The sequence below is a fragment of the Narcine bancroftii genome, chromosome 1 (assembly GCF_036971445.1).
Source record: "Narcine bancroftii isolate sNarBan1 chromosome 1, sNarBan1.hap1, whole genome shotgun sequence".
Taxonomy (NCBI): Eukaryota; Metazoa; Chordata; class Chondrichthyes; order Torpediniformes; family Narcinidae; genus Narcine; species Narcine bancroftii.
Window position 1 is genome coordinate 410,691,556 of NC_091469.1, and position 24,787 is coordinate 410,716,342.

Here is a 24,787-nt window from a genome sequence, read left to right on the forward strand (position 1 = left end):
AAGAAATCAAGTAGAATTCTGCTTTGGGTAAGCAACAGTAGAAAAAGACTAAAGCTGAAACTAGCCTGAAAAACATTGTGAAAGGAAATTTCACTATCAGTTGTTATTCAGATTGCTCAGGGAATAAGTTCAGATCTATTGCAAGCTCTGGTTGAGCACCACAAACACTCTTTCTGTTGCATTTAAATACAGGTGGCACATTTACAACATGTCATTCCTTATATTGTGCCATATTGTTGCTCTACTCACTTTACACCTACGACCGTGTGGCTCAGTACGACAATAACACCATCTACAAATTCACTGATGATATACAGTTGTGTTTGGGGGTTGTATAAAGGAGGGGGATGAATCAGAATGGTGCAACCACGACAACCTTGGACTAACTGTCATCAAAACCAAGGAGCTAATTGTTGATCAGGAAGGAAAGCCAGAGGTAGACAATCCAGTGATCATTGGGGGAAATCAGAGGTGGAAAGGGTGAGCAAATTTAAGTTCTTTGTATCTTGGAGGATCTTTCCTGGGCCCAACACACCAATGGCATTGTGAAGAAAGCACATCAGTGCCTCTTCTTCCACAGGAGTTTGCAGAGGTTCGGTATCAGAAACCCTGGCAAATTTCCGTAGAGGTGTAGTAGAAAGTGTGCTGACCAGCTGCATCAAGGTCTGGTATGGAAACATCAACACCCCTGAGCATAAAGCCCTCCAAAAGATAGTGGACACAGTCCAGGAAATCACAGGCAAAACCCTCCCTACATAAGACTGCTGCCATCGGAGAGCAGCAGCAATAGTCAAACACCCTCACCAGCCAGTATATGGCTCTGTTCTTGCTGCTGCCATCAGGAAAGAGGTAGAGGTGCCCCAAGACTCGTGCCACTAGGCTCAGGATCAGCTGCTACCCCTCCACCATCAGACTCCTCAACAACAAACTCAATCAGAGACTCTAACTTTTTTGTACACGTTATTGGTTTTATTTTTGTTCTCTATTGCACAGTCAGTTAGCTTACAGATCTTTGTTTACATATTTTACATGGTGTACACTTTATTTTTTTTGCACTACCAATTAGTGGTAATTCTGCGCGCCCACAGGAAAAGGAATCTCAGGGTTGTATGTGATGTCATGTATGTACGCTGACAATAAATCTAAAGTCTGAAAACTGAAATTGTGTGAGCAGAGCTCATGTCTGCTGCTCCCAGTAAAGTGATTTTCAGCTACTCATTTACTGATTTACATTGGCTGTGGCTGTAATTTTTCAAGTGTAGTGCTTTCTAGTGATCTTTAAATTTGCTGAAATTTACTTGAAGTATTTTGAATGTGACAAGTACCTCTTTGTGCCTTCAGAACTTATGTACAAGTTGCATCGCTCATGGAAGGTCAGAATGTAGGAACAGCAGGTAATGAAAAAAAAACAAATAGCATGGTAGCCTTTCTTGTAAGGTTTTGAAGATATAAATGGAAATCTTACTGCTGTTGTATGGGGACTCAGTGAGGGCATACCTTGAGAACTGTGTACATTGAGAGAGTGTAGCAAAGGTTCACCAGACTGATTCCTGGGATGCAGCTCTGATGTATGAAGACTGAGTAAACAAGGGTTATACTCATGGAATTTAGATGAATGAGAATATATAAACTTCTGACAGGATTTGAGGCAGGATGTTGGGAAAGTTCAGGCTTACGGGTCACAGTATCAGCAAAAGGTTTAAGCCAATTCAGAATGAGATGAGGAGAAACCTCATGGAACTCCTTACCACAGATAACTGCTGGCTTTAATTAGTCCAGGCTGAATCTTACTGGTGTTAGCCTATCAAAATATTGGATCCCTGCTGAAGCGAATAATAATACCACTGTGTCATTTATTCTGGCTGAACAATGTAATGAAAAATAACAATGCTACCATGAAAGATGGGGTGGAAATTAATCATACTGCACAGTTGTCCCAATGCAACCTTAGCCACTTTACATTCCCAATCCTGATCTGGGAGAGGAAATGCAGGAATCAAATGCTTGGTTGACAACAGTCATCATTTGGTATCATTTTCTTTAAAGGCTGGAAAGAACTAATTGTCATACAATCTGATGTATGTTATTGTTAATTAATTCATGGGATGCAAGGGTTGCTGGCAAGGCGAACACTTGTTGGTTTTGAGGAAGTGGCAATAAAGACATTCTGTATAATACAAAGCTGCAAAAACTCAGTAGGTCAAGCAGTATCCTTTATATAGAAATGGAAAAAATACATAACTGTCACTTTGGTCTTGAGCTTTTGTCTGCATGATGAATGCACATGATTCAATTTTTATCTTTTGCAATTATACAGTGGGATCTACCTTCCATGATGGGCTGCCTCCTCCTCCTCCTCCTCCTGCATACAGGGGAGCTGCAGAGCTGGGTTCTGATCCACAGATTGTGAGATTGCTTCATAAGGTGGATAACTGATTGCTGATGACTTGATGGATGAAACACAGGATTCTGTGGGCACCGTGGTTAAGTGAAAAAACACACAAATGCTGGAGAAACTCAGCAGGTCGAACAGTGCCTTCATGTAGCAAAGATGAAGGTACCAACATTTCGGTCTTGAGCCCTTCATCAAGGTATGGGGGAACATGAGGGATGATGAGTTTATAATTTATTTACATGCAAAATAAAGCTTAGCTGAATTTCAATATTGAAGTTATGCACAGAAAGTGCTGGAGGATCTCAGTGGGTCAGGAAGCATCCATGGAAAGCAATTGACAGTTGATGTTTCAGGCCAAGACTCTTTCTCAAGAATAGCAAGAAGCAGGCAGATGCCTGACTAAAATGGTAAGGGGTGGGGGAGGACCACAGGTGAAAACAGGTGGGAGGGGGAAGAAAAGATTGTTAAGAGAAGGGGAAAGGGGCAGAGGACCAAGAAAGATGCACTGATGGAAGCAAGGGGGTAAGGGACTGGAGAGAGTAAAGCATGGGTAATGGGTAGATAAAGAGGGTGGGAAAGGGAAAAGTCAAGGAAAATATAAGGAAGAATGGGGCTAGAGAGATTAAAAATTCCTTTATTGTCATTTAATAGTACAAAACATATTACACAAAATTTGACTTCTGGCCGCCATAAGGCAGAGTCTTCATTAGTGTCACCTGGTGCCATTTGTAGTCAGAGAAAAAAATAAGCAAAAGAAAGTCCTTTCACAGGCACAGAGTGTCTCTGGATTTGCCTCCAGTGCTCCTCTGCAGACACCTGTTTGATCCATCAGCAACCTGAGCTCCAGTTCAAAAGCTCCGACATGATCAAGAAGCCTTCAGCGCTGAGCCCTTCAGGTGCCTGTCTTATCCTCAGCACTCTTCTGAATCTCAGCTCGTGGTTTCCATGAGCTAGTCTCCAGCATCATGCAGTCTGTGAAGATCCCTCAACTGCAAGTCATCCATAGCCTGTGTGCGTCCCTCAGAGGGTTAAACCCATTGCCTGTCCACTGCCGGGATCACCGTCCCGCAGGGCCATCTCATCTGCTTTTTCTTCCCAACGCTGCGTGTTCTCCCCTTTTCTGGTGCCTGCACTGGTCCATTGCTTCTCCGGAATCTGCAATTCCTAAAAGCTGCTGCCAAGCACAGCTATCACCATCTTGGACACAGACCCCATGGGTGTCGGCTCCTTTAACAGGCTGTTTAAAGTCTGTACAAAGCTGCCAGTCGTTGATCCTTTTGGAGCAGTGCTATGTCTCCCCCTCTCCACTCTTCTGGGTCTGCACATCGTCTCCGGCAGCATCTCCCATTTTTTCCCCTGCTTAACAGTGAATTTTCTTCCTGTTTCTGGAGGGAAAGGCAGCTACTGGAAATTGAAGGAGTCAATATTGATGTTGTTAGGGTTGAAGAGTACAAAGATGGGATATAAGGTTTTATTCCTCCTGGAATGGAGAGAAGACCTCCACAAGATAGCAAGTTTGGCCTCAATGTGGCAGAACTGTAAGCCATGGACAGATATGCTTGCCTGTCACCTACACCGTCCTTCCTCCAATGTGCATCAATAACTTCTCCTTTTTAACTCACTGCAAGATCATAATATCAAAGGGTGATTTCGCAGTTTAACTTTGAAGTCAATACTCGAAGTCCAAATTTAAGCATATGTTTTGAATATTGACATTGGAACCCCAGAAATAGTGCTTATCACTAAGACTTTTGCAGTATTCCCAACTTAAAAATTGTTATCATCCTAATCAGCTAACAGCAACTTCAACTAAGTTTCAAAATATTTCTTGGTTCCAGTTTTCAGTGACAATGCTTTACTGTAAGACACCAGATAATAATGCATTTGATATGACAAGAGAACTGGCCTGTGATAGCACCAGTCACAAACCCTTGTTGTCTCACAAAGATTAGGAGTGGTATCAAAGAAAAGATATCTCAGACAACTGCAACAGCATTCTTAGAAACACTCAAGGAGGTTGCATGGAGAGAGCTGATGTCTAAACTTATCTGCTTGCACTTTTTGGAAAGGAGATTGAACCAAAAATTCAGCCGTATTCAATTTTGGGAGCATAAATTAAAAGCGAGGAGAGTATTTTATGTGTCACAATGGTGAATCCTGAGGCTTGTTGCAAGATCAGGGCGTGGCCTGCATTGCAGCTGACCAAAGTAAACCACCAAGGGCAAACTATTTAGTTGCATTTGCCAAGAACCCAAGGCCGTGTAATTTAGATGTTGATGAATTAAAAGCAAGTGAAAATATAATCAAATATGGTGCATATTTCTAATGTCATTGTGGTAAGAAGTAGTGCATAGCTCGTGTCAATTTCTGGGTCTTTATGTTCTGTTTATGGTTACATTACCTTTTGTTATGGTATGATCAACACTTCAAGGTTTTAAAAAGCTCATTTTCTACTGGGGGAAAAAATCTGAAAAATTATCAATAAATTGGTCAAATCAGAACACTAGTATTTAGAAATTCTATCTTAAAAACTGTCAAATTCACCACCATTCCCAATAAATAGGAGTCCTAGGACATTATTTTAAAGAGGCAAGATGCCGTGAAAGTTCTCTTTGAGAATTCACGTACATCGTTTGCTGCTATCTTGTGGAGGTCTTCTCTCCATTCCAGGTCCTATACCCTCGCCCCTATTATTCTGTCATCGATACCAGCGATCTAGACCGAGGTTCGAACCCCACAATGTTTGTAAGGAGTTTGTATTTCTCCCCATGTCTGCGTGTTTTCCCTGGGGGCTCTGGTTTCCTTGCACTCTTCAAAATGTATCAGGGTTTGTAGGTTAATTGGGTGTAACTGGGTGGCATGGGCAAAAAGGCCAAAATGGCTTGTTACCGTGCTGTACATCTAAACTTTAATAAAATATAAAATGGGGCCATTGAATATGATGACAAACCAAGGCAGGTCACTTGTTCATTTGATTATGGCAGAGACCCAGCCCAAAATTAGACGATGCCCTTGAAATACATTCCCAGATGTTCACTCTGTAAAACTACTCCGAGAAGCTCAAGGAATACCTCTGCCAGTGGATCTCCAACCAAGATTAGCGAGGATGGAAGTTAATTAGTTGTCACATATACAGCTGAGGAGCAGTGACTAATTGTATTCCATTCTTAAAGGCCAACTTTCAGCATATCTACATCTATGTTCTATGTTTAGCACCTGTGACTGAGGATGAACTTTAACCTCTTGTTGAGTTCCTCAACTTACTGACCAAGTGTATGGCCCATATCTGACTTTTGTTCATAAATTAATGTAAAGTGAAGGCACCGAGTCTTACCGTCGACGGAACATTTCTGCAAATATACAACCAACGCTCCATAGGTCAACTGGGGTTGCGTAACTAGATTGCAGCAGAACTTCCGGTGCCCGGTACCACAAAGTCACAACCTGCAAATTCAAAACACCTACTTCAGTGAAGTTCAGAAGAATGCAATAGCAAAATGGACATTTTAAGTAGTTTTAGTTTAATATGCAATATCATTTTGTTTGGAGTTTAGCAATGAATAATGTAACAGGCACTTGTGTTTGAAAAAGATCTAAACACCACAAATTGTCATGTGCAGTGTTTTCTTTGCAGGAAATCACTCCCACTTGAATGAATGTGTCTCAGCTTCCTTACAGAAGAGGAATTTCCCAAGTTCATTTCAATTCACATTCTCTCTTTTTGCCTTTTTAGGACAGATATTCTTTCTTGGGAAGAGTAATCTGTGAGTTCCCAACGGTCTCATTCATATTTATATGGCATCTTACCAAGCACTGTAGCCCTTGGATTTCTTAATATTCCTCAATCTCCCAGTCTAGGAGCTTTGCCTAATGAACATATGTCAGTGAGGCAAACCTTCCGTGTCTTCCCCTTCTTCCAATATCATGCTAAAATGGACATAAGACAAAAGCCATATCTATATGAATTTATATGAATATGAACATAGTCTTTGCACTTACTTTGTGGCCACTGAATCTCAACAATGTTATCAGTCGCTCAAATGCAGGATTTTTTTTGTTTACTTTTTTTTTCCAGAAGAGCTCAATAAGAACCCGTAAGTATTTCAATATGTACCTACATCAATACTACTTGGATCATAGAATCATTACAGTGAAGAATCAAAGCTATTCTGTAAAGGATGAGCATAGCAGTCAGCCAGAAGAGGAATTACTTAGCATAATACTCCGGCGCTGGATGGAGTCATGAGGGGACTAAATGAAGTGAGACAACGATAGACCATAAAATTTCGAGCACTGAGAGACATGGTGCTGGATGTAGATAGGTCGCATCAGGTTATGTTTGGCGCCAAATGTGAGCTAAGGTGTGCAGCGACATCCATGGAAAAAATGTTCAGTTTTCTGAGGTTTCGGTTTTCACAATTTCAAATAAAAGATTATGTATCTAATAGTTTTCCATGATTTTATTCATGATAAATTTTCATGCAAAATATGAAGTTCACACCAATAGCTAAAATGATGAGGTGAAATTGGGACAGTTCCAACAATTTTCTGAAATAGTAATCTCTTTAGATTTCTAAATCAAGGAAACAACCTGCCCATGCAGACTAAAAGCTAGACCCATTTGCCTGTGCCTGGTCCATATCCCTCTAATCCATATACCTTTTAAACATTGCAATTGTCCCTGCATCTACCACTTCCTTCGGCAGCTCATTCCATGGACTCACCAACATCTGTGCGAAAAGGGGACCCCCAAAACTCTATAAAATCCTTTCCTTCTCACCTTAAATCTATGCCCTATAGTTTAGGTTTCCTTACCCTGAGAAAAAGGCCATGACATGCTACCTTATGATTATCCCCCTGGTGATCTTATAAATCTCTACAAGATTTCCATTAACTTCCTATGCTCCAGGTAGAAAAGTTCCTGCTGATTCAGCCCTCCTTATAATTCAAGTCCACCATGAAGATAGTTGTGAGTCTTTTCTAATGATACATTTCCTGTAACTGGATGACCAAAACTGCACACAATAATCGAAGTGCGATCTCTCCAACGTCTTGTACCATTGTAGCATGATGTCCCTGATTCTGTATTCAGTGCCCCGACCAGTGGTCAAATGTGCCAATCCCCTTCTCAACCAACCAGTCTACTTGTGTCATCACTTTCATGGAATCCTGTATCAGTTTTCCCAAGGCTCTTTTTATTCTACAATGCTCCCCAGAGCCCAAACATTCACCATGAAAGACTGTCCTGGTTTAACCCTTCAATGCACCAGACTGGTCAGAGTTAAACTCTGCTATTCTTGGCCACTTTCCAGTTTACTTACTGTAAATCCTGTTGTAATCCTAGTTAACTTTCTTCTATGTCCACTATACTGTCATCTGCCAACGTACCCATCATGCTTACTACATTGCTGCTGTGTCCACTGTTGTTTATCATCCATTTTAACAATTTGGTACCACACTGAGGTCGAACCCCATGAGAACATCAAGAACACATGACAGGGCGTGCTTGCTACTATGAATTATAAAGAAGAGGTAAGCATAGTATGCAACCCTGGAACTCTACCTCATGAGGTCAACTCATTCTACACTTGCTCTCAGCAAGAAGCCAGTGAGGTACTGTCATCCACCCCAACTACTTCATGCACTCCTGATCCTATGGTCAATTATGCTGAATTTAGGGCTCGCAGAAAGTGACTGTCCCTCACAGATTTTTGTGCTTTACTTCTTTATAATTTCTGTGTAAACTCATCCCCAACCTGACTGTCCCTTCAACAAACCACAGTCAGTGAAGATGGGTACACAATCTTCACAATCTCACCCAACATCATTGCCCAGGACCCTTTTGTACTTCCTCTACACCCATGACTATACAGCCAAATATATTCCAACTCCATCTTCAAATACATTGATGACACCACAGCCCTAGGCCAGATATTACATAATGGTGAGATGGAATATGGAAAAGATATCGAAAGCCACTGAAGTGACTACACTTCCTGAAAAGACTGAGGCAGTCAAGGCCACCATTCTGTCAACTTTTTACAGGAGCTATATTAAGAGTGTCCTGGCTAGCTGAAGCAGTGTGGCATGGTTGCTGTAGAGCATTGAGCTAGAGGTCACTCCTCAGGACCATAAAAGCCCCTCTGCTCTTCCTAATTGATGTGATTCACTGAAATAGTTGTTTAAAGCAGGCTTGCAAATTCAAGGAGGACCCCAAACACTCCGCAGGCAGCAGCTTTCATCTACTTCCATTGGGAAAGTGATACAGAAATATCAGAGCCAGAACCACCAGGCTGAGAAAAAGCTTTTTCCCGTGAGCAGTGAGAATGTCAAAACTCTCCGTGTCTCTACTATCTATTAAGAATATTTATTGTAATAAGTGTACATACATAGTATGTATGCTATGCCTGTACATGTTTCTTTTTTGAATATTTTATTTAAAATTGTTAAAACAACAATACATTTAATTAATAATGAATTATGCATATAAAACAATACATGTGGTATATAAAGAGTTCCCCACCACCTACCTCCCTCCCAAATACCCTAAACAATAAAGAAGGAAGAACGGAGATTTATCAATGAATATATATATATATATATATATATATATATATATGTATGTATTCTAATCAACTGCCAAGGAACCAAAACCCACCATCAGGATGAGTTAAAATTTTCAAACCAACTTGTTGTAAATACGGGCTCCATGTTTTCTATCTTGGGCAAAACAGCGCTCCCATGTAACTCTGTGATGCATTCAGCAACTATGCGTCGATGGTACACCTGAAGAAGTAGTTGAGGGACATAGGTCACATGCTGAACTTTTTGTGGAGTGCATCATGAATTGTCCCTTAGAATAGTAATTATTTTCAGGGAATGGTGATCTGAGATTTGATTACATTTAATGAGGTAGCATTAATAGGAGATCTTGTGGTTAAGTTTCCTTTGAGAATAGTAATCACAATATGGCAGATACAGGGCAAACATCTCAGGTCAAAATCTGTCCCCAACTTAAATAAGAGCAATACCAAAATTCCAAAGGAAGAGTTGTAAATAGACTAAATGGTTAATGAGAGCTATTTAAAGTTTAATCATAATGCATCAGAAAGATGAACTTGCTGAGAAAAAAGAACCATCCAAGTTTAACAAAAGAGGTACAGAAAAATATTAAACCAAAGACCAGCACATACAAAATAGGAAAAACTACCAGAGGTCTGAGAATTTTACCAAATCAGCAGTGAGAGACTAAAAAACTAACACAAAGAGAGAAAAGTTATTTTGGGAGCAAAACAGCAAGTATAGCAAGAGCTTCTGTGCACATACAAAAAAGAAAAAGGTTTGGAAAACATTGGGAAAACTGAGGAACTGAGTGTCAGGAATTAATAACATGAAACAGGGAAACGATAGATAATTTATGATAATGCTGTGCAGCAGTTTTCAAAGTAGACCACATTGCAAATGTTGCAAGATAATAAGATGGGACAGTTTCAAATAGAAGACAAGAACTTGTAACACTTTCCATCATGGGGAACAAAGTATTAGAAAAACTAATGAGAGCAAAGCAAAGAAGTCAAAAGGAACTGATGGTCTGTATCATCATGATTTAAAGGGAGTGGCTGCAAGAGGGAGTAAATCTTCTTTGATGTTTTGCAAAATTCACTGACTTCCAGAGGGTACCAGCAGATTGGAAAACTGCAAAGATGACACTCTTGTTCAAACAATACAAAATGTGATGACTACAAGCCGATTAGCTCAGCAGTTTCTTGGTCCATTCAGTCAGTAAAATCTATTTGACTCTCAGAACATTCTCATCAGTTCCATTTCCTCTATAATTTCCCTGTTACCTATCCTGTCATACATGTCCATCAATTCCTCTTTCATCCATCTGCGCAGTGTCCAAAATTTATCTACCAGCACATTTTTGGAAAGTGAGAGCAAACCCTTGTGGCCTCAAGTATATTAGGTGAGCTTCAAAAAAATTGACACTTAGGATGGGGATTGATCTGGATTGCAAAAGCACCATATGTTGCATCACGGAGCACTCCTTGACTGCTTTCTTGAGCAGGCAATAAGAAGGGTAATGGTGGGCAGCACATTTGATGTTATTTACATATTTCTTTCCTATGCATTTGGCAAAATGATCAGTAATGGAAAACAACAAACTTCATGTCATGACGATCAAAAATCCTTCTGACCATGACTCTTGCAATAGATTCTGTCATTTCCCTTTTACAAATGTCAGAGTAACTGGCCTGTTATCCCCTTTTTACTTTTTCCCTTTTTTCGTGTCTCGTGGGAGTTATATTTGCCGGCAGCGCAGCTATTAGCTCCTGGCTGGTGAGGCTACTCAGATGGTTACATGGTACAATCTAGAGAACATGGCTCCAAGAGATCCATTGTAAATACTAGGTGGATTGACAAATCTGTCTGAATCCAGTGTTTAGGGACATGGAGGAAACAAGACAAGTCTTTTATAGAACTTTGAACAGAGCTGTCCAATGTGAGAGTAGTGAACAAGTACCATGGGAAATCTGTGTTTCCAAAAGAGACGAAGCATTTTTTTGGTGTTGTGTGAGCTTTACTGCATTGAAGTGGAAGCTACTCAACAACTGGTCTGCTGGAAGTGCAAGCCTCCTTCATATGAGCTATTATGTGAGCTCAAGAACATTCGTAAACTCAAACATGTCCAGTAAACCTGGTTAGACCAGTGTTTAGCAGGGTTTACAGGCAGTCACCGGAGTCCAACTACATGCCTTTCAAAAGATTACTAGCTAATTGCGAATGATGGCGACTCCAAGGAGCAACACATTAGTATTGTTATGAGTCCAGAGGACCCCAAAACCCAGCCGCAATAGAAATTCACTGACTAATAGTTACCTATACAAAAGTTACTCTCTCTCAGAGAAAACTTCATGACCCTCTTAGAACAGCCAACTGCACTCAGACAGACTGTGGCTCCAAAGGTTTGTCCATCTGTTGCTTTCCAAAACAATAATCCATTACTCCACAGCATGTCCATTTAAACTATTCACCCTCTTAATTCCCCCTTACTTCCTTTCTTCCCTTTTTCCCCTTCTTAGTTCTTACTTATACATTATTTTTCTTCTTTATATGGAGTTTGTCCATATAAGGACTTTCACAAAATTGTGAAGTCCTTATAGGCATTCTTCAAAGTTTTTGTAAAGGCACCCGGAGCTTGGACTTTCTGGCTTGATATCTGTTTTGAAGTGTTTGTATGCGACCTACACTAAAAAACCTGCCACAATTGATCTCCCATTGAATCTGCTCTGCAACTCCACCCTGAGCACAACTGTTTTCACATCTAGTTCCAAATTCTGGCCTTTCCCCCATATTCCTTGATACCCTGACTAATTAGATACCTATCAATCTCCTCCTTAAACTCCCCCCGTGATCTGGTCCCCACAGCAGTAATGTGACAACGAATTACACAAATCCTCGGCCTTCAGTTTTAAATGCGTAGCTTCTAATTCTAAGAACCCTCTTGTCCTGGATTTACCCACCAAGGGAAACATCTTATTCACATCTACTCTGTCCAATCCTTTCAGCATAAATTTTAAATGATTTTTTTTCAGTATTCATTAAAGAAAGGAATATTGAGTAAGGAAATTTGGTAGTGAGGTCATGGATAACATACAGATTAATGAGGGAGGTTAGTGTATAAATAGTGGGGACTCTGACTGAAATATTTAAAATGTCACTGGTCACAGGGGAGGTGCCAGAGGATTGAAGAGTGGCTCATGTTGTTCCGCTGTTTTAAAAAGGCCCCAAAAGTAAACCCGGTGATTATAGCCCTGTGAGTCTGATGTCGATGGTGGGTAATTTAATGGAAAGTGTTCTTAGACATGGTAATATACAATTATTTGGAAATAAAGGGATTGATTAGGAGTACTCAACACAGTTTTGTACATAGTAACAAATCCTATAGTTTTGAGGAGGTCACTAAGAAGGATGATGAGGGGCAGTGGATGTTGTCTTTGACAAGGTTCAGCATAAGAGGTTAGTTAGGAAGGTTCAACCATTAGGTATTAATATTGAAGAAGTGAAATGGATTCAACAATGGTTGGATGGGGAGGAGGAGTCACGTGATGGAGTAGTGGCCAGTAGGAGAATACTAGCCCTCTCCGGAAAAGGAAAAAAGTAAAGAAAAAGCAAAGCCCCAGACACACAAACCACAACAAATAAAAAATAAAGGTGTGGAGGTAATGGCACCAAAGAAAGAAAAGCCAAAAACAACAGGAAGAAAAGACGCCAGAAGAGAAAGGTGAAGGCCTTACCTGTACGAAGAAGCAGGGACCCTCCGTGGAAAGAGGAGCCCACTCCCTGAGGTCAATGGAGACCCCGCAGGGTCACGACCCACTAAACGCAGGACTACAAAGATGGCTCACGGAGCCAAACCGAGGTGCGCGATGCGCACGACAAAGACAACACCGACGGGAGAGGGGACCAGCTGTGGAGTGAAACACCACAGCACGAACAGCTGAGAGACCCGACAGCAGGGGCCCAGCAGGAAGATACAGAAAATAACGGGAACAGGAGGGATGAGAATGAAAAAAGGAAATCAGAGACGCAATAACCAGCCCAGAGGAAGAGGACCAACATCAAGACACCATAAAAAAAAACCCAACAAACTGAGACAGCCCAACAAGAAAGACAGAAGAGACACAGATACGAGGAAGAGAAGAAGAAGACACAAACCCTAGAGCAGACATAGAAGAAGAAGAACATCAAGCTCTGCACAGAGAAATAGAAGATAAAGGGAATGGACTGTACATAGATTTTTAAAAAATTCAAGAATATATGGAAGCAGCAAAAGAATGGCAGACACGAGAATTTAATGAAATAAAAAGAAGAATAAAAGGTACAGAAGAAAAAGTGAGTAGATTAGAGCTGGTCATGACAGAAATAGGGAAAAGATGTAGACAAGGTGGAAGAACAAGAAACAGCCGTAGAAATGGAAGTTGACGACTTAAAAATAAAATTAGAAGAAAAAAGTTAAAGAAACACAGGAGTTGTTAGCTCAGAAGATGGATATAATGGAAAACTATAATAGGAGAAACAATATAAAGATAGTGGGCCTTAAGGAAGATGAGGAAGGCAAAGATATGAAATAATTTATAAAAGAATGGATCCCCAGGCTCCTAGGGATGTCAGAAATACAGAAAGGAATGGAAATAGAAAAGGCACACAGAACATTAGCCCAAAAACCACAGCCACAACAAAAACCAAGATCCATTCTAGTAAAATTCCTGAGATATACGACAAAAGAAAATATATTGGAAAAGGCAATGAAAAAAATGAGAGGTTTTGAGCTCCTAAAGAAGAGGAAGGAGTTTAATGTAGCAAAATCGATCCTATGGAAAAAAGGCTATAAATTTATGTTAAGATATCCAGCGGTGCTTCAAATAGTTATCCCGGGGCAGCAAAGCAGACTGTTCTCGGATCCGGAGAAAGCACGAGAATTTGCAGAATGCCTGCAAAACAGAAAGAGAGATGAAGAGATGTAACAAGAACAAGAATGATGACAAACTCCAAACAAAGAAGAAAAATAATGTATAAGTAAGAACTAAGAAGGGGAAGAAAAGGGAAGAAAGGAAGTAAGGGGGGATTTAAGAGGGTGAGCTTTGTTATATGTGAAGATAAAAGTCTTTTCTGGAAGGGGTTGGGTGGGAGAGAATAACAGTCACTGCAAAATCAGTTGACGTTTGCGAAGGGTATTGTGGTTGCCCGGCAAGGGACAAGGGGAAATTCAGAGAGGGGGCGGACATTTGGGGTTAAGGGAATTTTGGATGTGGGAATAGTGGAAATATTTTGTTTTAGAAGTGTTGTCTTATAGTATGTTCAAAAAAAACCAGAAATGGATAAGGAGGGAAGGTGGTGATGAGGAAAGGAAAGGTAAACAAAGTATGAAATGGACATGTTGAATTATATGACTTTCAATATTAACAGAATACATAACCAAATCAAAAGGAAGAGGCTGTTAAATTTACTGAAGAAAGAAAAAATTGATATAGGATTTGTGCAGGAAACACATCTAACTGAAGTGGCACACAATAAATTAAGGAGAGACTGGGTAGGGCATGTAACGGCAGCATCATATAATTTAAAAGCCAGAGGTGTAGCTATATTAATCATTAAAAATGTACCAATCAAAATAGAGGCGGAAATAATAGATCCAGCAGGGAGGCATGTAATGATAAAGTGTCAGATATATTCAGAATTTTGGAATTTGCTCAATGTATATGCATCTAATGAAGAGGATCAAAAATTTATGCAAGATATCTTTTTGAAGATTGCAGATACTCAGGGGAATGTACTGATAGGAGGGGACTTTAACCTTAATTTGGACTCAAAGATGGACAAAACTGGACAAAAGACTAGCAGAAAGATCAAAGTAACCAAATTTATGGTTAAATCGATGCAGGAAATGCAACTTTTGGATATATGGAGGAGACAACACCCAAAGGAGAAGGAATACTCATATTATTTGGGTAGACACAAAACATACTCAAGGATAGACCTGTTCCTATTGTCAGCCCACATCCAAGGGAGAGTTAGAAAAACAGAATATAAAGCAAGATTGTTATCGGATCACTCACCCCTGTTATTAGCAATAGAATATATACAGAGCTCAAGGACATCCCACCAAGAACATATAAATAGAGATTAAACTCCATGCTACTTAAAAGACAGGATTTTAGAGAATTCATTGAGCGACAAATTAAAATGTACTTTGAAATAAATACGGAATCAGTGAAAGATAAATTTATACTATGGGATGCAATGAAAGTGCTCATCTGAGGGCAGATAATAAGTTATGTAACTAAGATGAAGAAGGACTACAAGCCGGAAATAGAACAGCTGGAAAGGGAAATAGTAAGTACAGAAAAAGAATTAGCCACAAGGGAAGATACAACAAAAAGAAGAGAATTGGCAGACAAAAAAATAAAATATGAAACACTACAAACATACAAGGTGGAGAAGAACATAATGAAGACAAAACAGAAGTATTATGAACTCGGAGAAAAAACGTACAAAATACTAGCTTGGCAGCTTAAAAGAGAACAAGCTAAAAGAACGGTATTGGCATCAAGGAAAAAGGACAAACAAATTACATATAACCCAACGGAGATCAATGAAAACTTCAAGGAATTCTACGAACAACTATATCAAACTGAGAACGAGGGGAAAGAAGAAAATATAGATGAATTTCTATCTAAAATTGAACTACTGAAATTGCAAGAAGAGAAGCAAATCAAATTAATAAAATCATTTGAAATAGAGGAAATACAGGATATATTTTTTTAAAAACTATTGAAAAATAAAAAGCGGTACAGGTCGGACTCCCAATAGAATTCTATAAAACATTTGATGACTTACTAATTCCTCCTCTCCTGGAAGTAATGAACCAGATTGAAGAAACACAAAACATGCCAGATTCATGCAAAACAGCAATAATTACAGTAATACCAAAGACGGGGAAAGATCCACTAACACCAGCATCGTATAGACCAATATCTCTACTCAGCACAGATTATAAGATAATAGCTAAACTATTAGCAAACAGATTGGCCGACTGTGTACCAAAAATAGTAAAACTAGATCAAATTGGATTTATTAAGAAAAGACGAACAAAGGACAATATCTGTAGTTCATTAACTTAATCCATGCAGTACAAGGAAACAAGACGCCAACAGTGGCGGTTGCCTTAGATGCAGAGAAAGCCTTTGACAAAGTAGAATGGAATTATTTATTCAATGTACTACAGAGGTTCAACCTACCAGAGAAATATATTAATTGGATTAAAGCATTATATAAGGGACCATTGGCGAAGGTGACAGTAAATGGATATATATATATCAAACCAATTTAAATTAAGCAGGTCAACTAGGCAGGGATGTCCACTATCTCCCTAACTGTTCGCGTTAGCTAGAGATCCATTGGGAGAACTGATAAGAACAGAAAATAAAATAAGAAGGATAAAAATAAAAGAGAAGGAATATAAAATCAGTCTATTTGGAGATGACATCATAGTATACTTAACAGAACCAGAATTATCAATAAAAGAATTACATAAGAAATTAAAGGAATATGGAGAAATATCGGGGTACAAGATCAACGCAAAAAAAAGTGAAGCAATGCCAATGAATAATGCGGATTTAGCAGAGTTTAAAAAAGAATCACCACTTAAATGGCAAACACAAGCAATCCAATACCTAGGTATTTAACTAGATAATAATCTAGGCTATCTATACAAATTAAATTATCAGCCATTAATGAAGAAATTACAAGATTACTTAGAACATTGGAAAGATTTACCACTAACACTGATAGGAAGGGTAAATTGCATTAAAATGAATATCTTCCCAAGGATACAATACCTATTTCAATCATTACCAATTTACCTAACAGAGAAATTCTTCAAGAAGCAAAAGAAAATAATAAGGAAATTCTTATGGAAAGGTGGGAAACCGAAGATAGCGCTAGATAAATTAACAGAATGGTACATACAAGGGGGCTTACAGCTATCAAACTTTAAGAATTATTATAGAGCAGCACAATTAAGATATCTATCAGATTTTTATCAAACAAGGGAAAAACCAGATTGGACCAGATTAGAGCTAGATAACATAGGGGAGAAGGTACCTGAACATATACTATATAAGTGGGATGAAAAGCTGGTGCAACATAGGAATTCATCAGTACTGCATCATCTGCTCAACATTTGGAAGAAGATTCACGTAGAAAGGAATAAAACAAATTATCAACTACCAAAATTAATATTGATGCAAAATCAACTAATCCCTTTCACAATAGATAACCTTTCATTTAGAGAATGGGAGAGAAAAGGGATCAAAAGAATAGAAAATTGTTTTTCGGGAAATAAATTATTATCTTTTGAACAAATGAAGTACAAATATGGTATAACTCACAGTACAATGTTTGCATACCACCAACTGAAAACCTACTTGAAGGACAAATTGGGAAGCAGACTGAGATTACCAGAAGGAAGCAGCTTTGAATATGTGATTACAGACACAATGATAATTAAAAGATTTATAACAAACATGTACATCAAACTGCAAGAGAAAGAGAATGATGAAACAAGCTGTAAACCCAAACAAAAATGGGAACAAGATCTAAACATAAAGATAAAGAATGAAACATGGGAAAAGCTATGCTCCGGAACTATGAGAAATACAATAAACTCGAGGTTACGTATGATACAATATAATTGGTTACACAGGCTATACACCATGCCCCAAAAGTTAAATAAATGGGACCCAACAGTATCAGATAGATGTTTTCGCTGTAAGAAGGAAACGGGAACAACAGTACATGTAATTTGGGCATGTGAGAAAGTGGAAAATTATTGAGAAGATCTAAATCAGGTATTAAATATAATCACAAAAAGCAACATACCAAAAAATCCCGAGATCTTTCTTCTAAGTAATATAAGAAGTAAAGAACTTGGACTCGATTTGGATGGAGCACAAAAAAGATTTATTATGATAGCCTTAGCTGTAGCAAAAAAATGTATTATATCAACCTGGAAATTAGAAGATAGCTTGAGAATACAGCAATGGTATATAGAAATGAATAAATGTATTCCATTGGAAACAATAACATACAATTTAAGGAATAACATCACAGTATTCAAACAAATTTGGGAACCGTACATGGAACACAACAGAGAAGTCCTACCACGGACCTCCACCGCCTAAAATGACAGAAGGAGAAGAAGACGAAATGAACTGACCCAGTATGTAAAAGTAGAAGACACAAATTTCCTGTTTATTTTCATTGTATGATGACATTGTTTAATGGGTTTAATGTATCTTATATGTTGAATGTTGAGTGGGTGGGGAGGGGGGGGGGTGAAGGAAGGAGGGAATGGAGGGGGGAAAAGTGAAGAAAATGACACTGTATATTCAAGAGGGAAATTTTTGTGTGTATTCTGGTCAGTATGGTTCATAGTGTGAAAAATAAAAATTTGAAAAAAAAACAACAATGGTTGGTTGGGAGATTCCAGATTGTTTGTTAAATTGGAGGTCAGTGACTATTGAAGAGCCTCAGGGATCAGTACTGGGTCCATTGTTTTTTGTCGTAAATATTAATGTCTAGATGATAGTGTGGTAAATTGGATTAGTAAGTATGCAGATGATACAAAGATGGCTAGTGTTGTGGACACTGAAGATTATCAAAGCTTGCAGTGGGATATAGGACAGTTAGAAGAGAGGGCTGAAAAATGGCAGTTTAATACTGAGAAATGTGAGGTGCTACATTTTGGTAGGACTAATCAGCAAAAGTCTATATGTTAAATGGTCGACAATTAAGGAGTGATGTAGAACAAAGGGATTTAGGAATTCTGGTACATAATTCCCAGAAAGTTGATTCACATACAGATAGGGTGGTGAAGAAAACATTTGGTATGTTGGCCTTCATAAATTAGAGTATTGAGTACAGGAGTTGGGCTGTCATGTTAAAGCTGTATAAGGCATTGGTGAGGCCAAATTTGGAATACTGTGTGTAGTTTTGGTTGCCAAATTATAGGAAGGATACAAACAGGAGAGAGAGGACAGAGGAGATTTACAAGAATGTTGCCTGGGTTTCAGGGTTTGAGTTACAGGAAAAAGCTGGGACTTTATTCCCTGAAGCGTAAAAGATTGAATAGAGATATTTAAAATTCTGAAGGGGACAGATAAGAGTCAATGTGTACAGCCTTTTTCCATTGGGAGTGGGGGAGATTCAAACAAGAGGACATGGACTGAGATTAAAGCAGGAAAAGGGGGAATATGAGGGGGATTTTTCTTCACTTAGAGGGTGGTGAGAGTATGGAATGAGCTTCCGGCTGAAGTGGTAGATGCATGTTCGATTTTAATATTTAAAGAAAAGTTGGATAGGTAGATGGACGAGAGAGAGAGGCCAATGAGACAAGGTGGGAAAAGGTGTTCAGCATGGATTAGAAGGGCCTGTTTCTGTGCTGTAATTATTATATGGTTATACTCAAAATGTTTCTATACTTTAATGAATACAGTCCATGAGCTGCTATATGTTCCTTATATGTTAGCCCCTGCATTCCAGGAATCATCCTGGTAAATATTCTCTGCACTCCCTCCAACATCATGACATCCCTTCTAAGATAAGGGGCCCAAAACTGCACACAGTACTCCAATTGAAGTCTCACCTGTGTCTCATAGAGCCACATCAACACTTTACTCTTAGACACCATTCCTTTTTTTTTTACTGCACATCCAACCTGGTGGTTAAAGTTATCCTGCAAGAGGACCCCTAAGTCCCTTTGCTCTTCCGAATTTATAATGATATAAATTTATAATAATATCCAAATAATAATCTGCCTATTTATTTCCTCTTCCAAAATGTATAAGCGTACATTTCTCAACATTGTATTTCATCTGACATTTCTTACCCCACTCTCCTAAGCTGTCCAAGTGTCACTGCAATCTTTCGGTTTCTTCAACACTTTGTACTCCACCACCTATGTTGGTGCCATCTGCAAATTTAGCCACAAAACCATTCAATCCATAATCTAAGCCATCAATAATACATGGTAAAAAGAAGCGGCCCCTACACCACTAGTAACTGGCAACCAACCAGAACAGGGTCCCTTTATTCACACCCTTCGCTTCACCCACTCTAATATCTTTCCTGTAATTTCATGGTCTCTCTCATCTTATTGAGCAGCCTCTTATGTGGCATTTTAATGAAGGCCTTTAGAAAATCCAAATACACAACATCCATAGCCTCTCCTTTGTCCATCCTACTTGAGATTTCCCCCAAAAATTCCAATAGGTTGGTCATGCGGGATCTTCCCTTCATGAAACTATGCTACCTTGGACCTATCATGTCATACACCTCGAGGTATTTGATAACCTTGTCCTCGAGGATTGACTCCAATAACTTTCCAACTACTACCGACGTCAGACTAATAGACCTGTAATTTCCTTTTTCTGCCTCCCTCCTTTCTTAAACAGTGGAACGACATTTGCAACCTTCCAATCCTCCGGAACCATGCCAGAGTCTATTAATTTCTGAAAAATAATTTCCAATGCCTCCACAATTCCAACGCCTCCTCCTTCAGAATCCGTGGCTGCACCCCACCTGGTCTGGGAGCCTTATCTATCTTAGTCCATTCATCTTACTAAGCACTATCTCTCTAGTAATCCTCACTGTACTTAATTCTATTTCCTGAGACCTCTGACTATCAGGTATATTGCTACTGTTTTCCTCAGTGAAAACTGATGCAAAATACTTATTTAGTTCCTCTGCCATCTCTTTGCTACCCATTATAATTTCTCCAACATCATTTTCAATTGCTCCTCTATCTACTCATGTCTCTCCTTTACTCTTCATATATTTTTTAAAAAGCTTAGTATGCTTTTTATGTTATTTTCCAACTTCCTTTCATAATTCATCTTTTCTTTCCTAATGACTTTCTTTGTCTCTTTCTTTCTGTAAGTTTTTAAGTTTCCCAGTCCTCTGTGTTCCCACTAATTTTTGCTTGCTTTTTAGCCTTAGCCACATATGTGCCATTTTTCCATTCATAATTTTCTTTTTTCTTGGAATATATCTATCCTGCACTTGCCTTATTTCTTATGGATATATCATTCGAATCTGCTCTGCTGGCCAGTCAACTTGGGCCATTTCCTCTCTCATATTGCTGTAATTTCCTTTGTTTCACTGAAATATTGACACATCTGGTATCAGCTTTTCCTTTTCAAATCTGAAACTAAACTCAATTAAATCATCATCACCTACTTCTTCCCTCATCACCTTCAGTTCATTACACATCACCAATCCAAAATTGTTGATCCCTTGGTCGGCTTATCGACAAGCTGTACCAAAAAGCCATTCTATAGGCATTCTCTCCTGAGATCCAGTACCTTCCTGACTTTCTCAATCCCCTTTTATGTAAAAATCCCCCATAATTATTTTGACATTTTCCTTCTGACACAATTTCCAGCTGTAGCTTGTAGCCCACCTCTCAGCTGCTGTTTGGGAGGCTGTATATAGCTGCTAATAGGGTCCTTTTAACCTTGCCATTTCTTGACCATAAGAATTTTACCATTTCTTACTTATGTCTCTTCTTTCTAATGATTTAATATCATTGCTTACCATCAAGGCCACGCCACCCACTCTGCCTACCTGCCTATCTTTCCTATAAATCCAATTCAATTCCCAATCACATCCATCATTAAGCCATGTCTCGGTGATGGCCACAATGTCATATCTTTTCATCTGTTGCTTTACAACAAGGTCATCTACTTTATTCCTAATGCTTTGTGCATTTAAATACAGTACCCTTAGACCATTATCTGTTACTGATTTTCCTGCATTTCTAATGTACAGCAAAATTATCCTGTCTTTTCACCTGCCTATCTTTTTTGTCATTCTGGCCGCATATTATTTTTGACTTTTTTCTATTTTCCTCTTTCTCCACCCCCACACCCTGGCTCCCTTCTACCCTAATCTCTGTACTCACATTCTGGTACCCAGTTAGTTACTGGTTGTGGCTCATAGCTAAATATAGTAAAATCACCGCCTTATTCATTTCAATTGTAATACCCTTGTCATTGAAAAGAGAGTGGTAGGTTCCTTTTGCTATGTGTTCAATTCATAGTTATAACAATGTGGTATTAAGGCACGTTAGTGGGCAGAAATGGTAGTTATGGGGAAGCAAATCGCAGTTACTGAGAAGTGACATATATATTTGGCAGTAACAAAAACTGCTAAAATTGTGAAGGTTACAAGGAAACTTAGAAATGCAGGCAGCATGAAACAGACACACCTTTGTCTTTAGCTTTGTGGTGACTCCCAGTGGTTTTTATATCTAGACAACGGATATATCTAGAAAAACTGCTTACTTAGAATCAGTTGTTCTACCTGGAAATGAAGATGACAGTAGATACGCTAAGAAAGGCTTTCACCAGTTAAGAGGTAATTGCAACAAGCTAGTGCAAGTTTGTTCGTGACTTGTTGCATCTTGTGGTAAAGGAACAGCTGAGTTTTCCATCACTATTTCACATGCTCATTTTTAAACAGACTTTCATTTTTAATTTCTGCTTACTTGATAAGTGAACATGTAATCAACAAATTCTCTTTGTATTCAGTATCAGAAGTATCTAAGGTAGTGACCCCATCACCCTGGTCACAATCTCTTCTTGTTGCTACTTTCGGGAAGATGATACAGAAGCTTGAAACCCAACATCTCCAGTCAAGACCAGGTTTAGTCCAACCACAATCAGCTCTTGAATAGCCCCACATAACCCTACCCCAGCTCCACCAAAGTCTATCAGCACTATTGAAACGTTGTTTTAGCTTCTTGCATGAACTGCAGTTGTGAATACAAGTAGTCCCTGACTTACGATCGTAATTGGTTGTAACTTGGGTTGGTCATAAGTCAGAGAACAGGGACCTTGGGCTGCCACCAGGAATGGGGACGTTGGGCTGCTGCCTTTAATGGGGACATTGGGCTGCGGCGGGAAATGGGGATTGGGGACTTTGGGCAGCTGCTGAGAGCGGGGACCACTGTTTACAGTACATTTAATACAAAATATATACTTGTACAGTAGTTTTAATAAAGATTTTTTTAAACTTTGGTCATATGTACAGGGAGGTTAGAATTCAAGGACTATGTGTATTTATCCATCCGTTTATAATTATTATCTCTTTGTCTTGCACTTGAGGTCATTGAAATTTTAACTATTGTAATTGGTGTATTTTATGTGCCTGGTAGGTAGGCTATAGTGAATGGGAATTTCAATTTTGTACATTGTAAGTATGTATATGAAAATACATTCACATTGAACATTGAATAGTCATCATCCACTCAACATAGCCAAAAGAGGCTGAAGTTTGTGGGAATGCATACAATTTAAATGTGTCATTTCCTACTTCACAAGAGGAGATATATTTCTAAATTGTTTTATTAATTGTAAAATGTTCTAAGTTTTGTTTTGTGATGTTTGTGTGCCAGGTGCCTAATTGTGCATGGCCTTTGTATGAATAAATGTAAAGACTATGTAAATTGTGATCACTTCATGATTTAATGTTTGTGCTGCCATTTCAAAGCTCTAGCTGATGTCTCTTCTTAATTCTCTTTCTTTGGTTTGGCTTCGCGGACGAAGATTTATGGAGGGGTAATGTCCACGTCAGCTGCAGGCTCGTTTGTGGCTGACAAGTCCGATACGGGACAGGCAGACATGGTTGCAGAGGTGGCAAGGGAAAATTGGTTGGTTGGGGTTAGGTGTTGGGTTTTTCCTCCTTTGTCTTTTGTCAGTGAGGTGGGCTCTGCGGTCTTCTTCAAAGGAGGTTGCTGCCCGCTGAACTGTGAGGCGCCAAGATACACGGTTGGAGGCGAGATCAGCCCACTGGCGGTGGTCAATGTGGCAGGCACCTAGAGATTTCTTTAGGCAGTCCTTGTACCTCTTCTTTGGTGCACCTCTGTCTCGGTGGCCAGTGGAGAGCTCGCCATATAACATGATCTTGGGAAGGCGATGGTCCTCCATTCTGGATTCGTGACCTACCCAGCCAGTTTGATCTTCAGCAGCGTGGATTCGATGCTGTCGGCCTCTGCCATCTTGAGTACTTAAGCTCTCTGAACCCTTCTCCATTAACAATGGTGTGAAGCAAGGCTGCGTTCTCGCACCAACCCTCTTTTTAATTTTCTTCAGCATGATGCTGAAACAAGCCATGAAAGACCTCAACAATGAAGACGCTGTTTATATCCGGTACCGCACGGATGGCAGTCTCTTCAATCTGAGGCGCCTGCAAGCTCACATCAAGACACAAGAGAAACTTGTCCGTGAACTACTCTTTGCAAACGATGCCGCTTTAGTTGCCCATTCAGAGGCAGCTCTTCAGTGCTTGACGTCCTGATCTGCGGAAACTGCCAAAATGTTTGGCTTGGAAGTCAGCCTGAAGAAAACTGAGGTCCTCCATCAGCTAGCTCCCCACTGTGACTATCAGCCCCCCCAAATCTCCATCGGGCACACAAAACTCAAAACGGTCAACCAGTTTACCTATCTCAGCTGCACCATTTCATCGGATGCAAGGATCGACAACGAGATAGACAACAGACTCGCCAAGGCAAATAGCGCCTTTGGAATACTACACAAAAGAGTCTGGAAAAACAACCAACTGAAAAACCTCACAAAGATTAGTGTATACAGAGCCGTTGTCATACCCACACTCCTGTTCGGCTCCGAATCATGGGTCCTCTACTGGCATCACCTACGGCTCCTAGAACGCTTCCACCAGTGTTGTCTTCTTAATTACCCATTGGATAAACATACATTTGACAGCATAAAACCATTCTTACCTCCTCCACAGTCACTACAGGCCCAACAA

At 39.5% G+C, this 24,787-nt stretch overlaps 1 protein-coding gene across 9 annotated transcripts in view; it reads right to left on the reverse strand.

Annotated features, from left to right (window-relative positions):
- Window positions 1–24,787, reverse strand: part of cdk6 (cyclin dependent kinase 6) — a 233,423-nt gene that overhangs the window by 31,857 nt on the left and 176,779 nt on the right. For all 9 annotated transcript variants that reach the window (XM_069913951.1, XM_069913952.1, XM_069913950.1 and 6 more), the window contains one exon: window positions 5,730–5,839. In XM_069913951.1, the coding sequence (XP_069770052.1) occupies window positions 5,730–5,839 (110 nt within the window). The remainder of the gene's footprint in view (window positions 1–5,729; window positions 5,840–24,787) is intronic.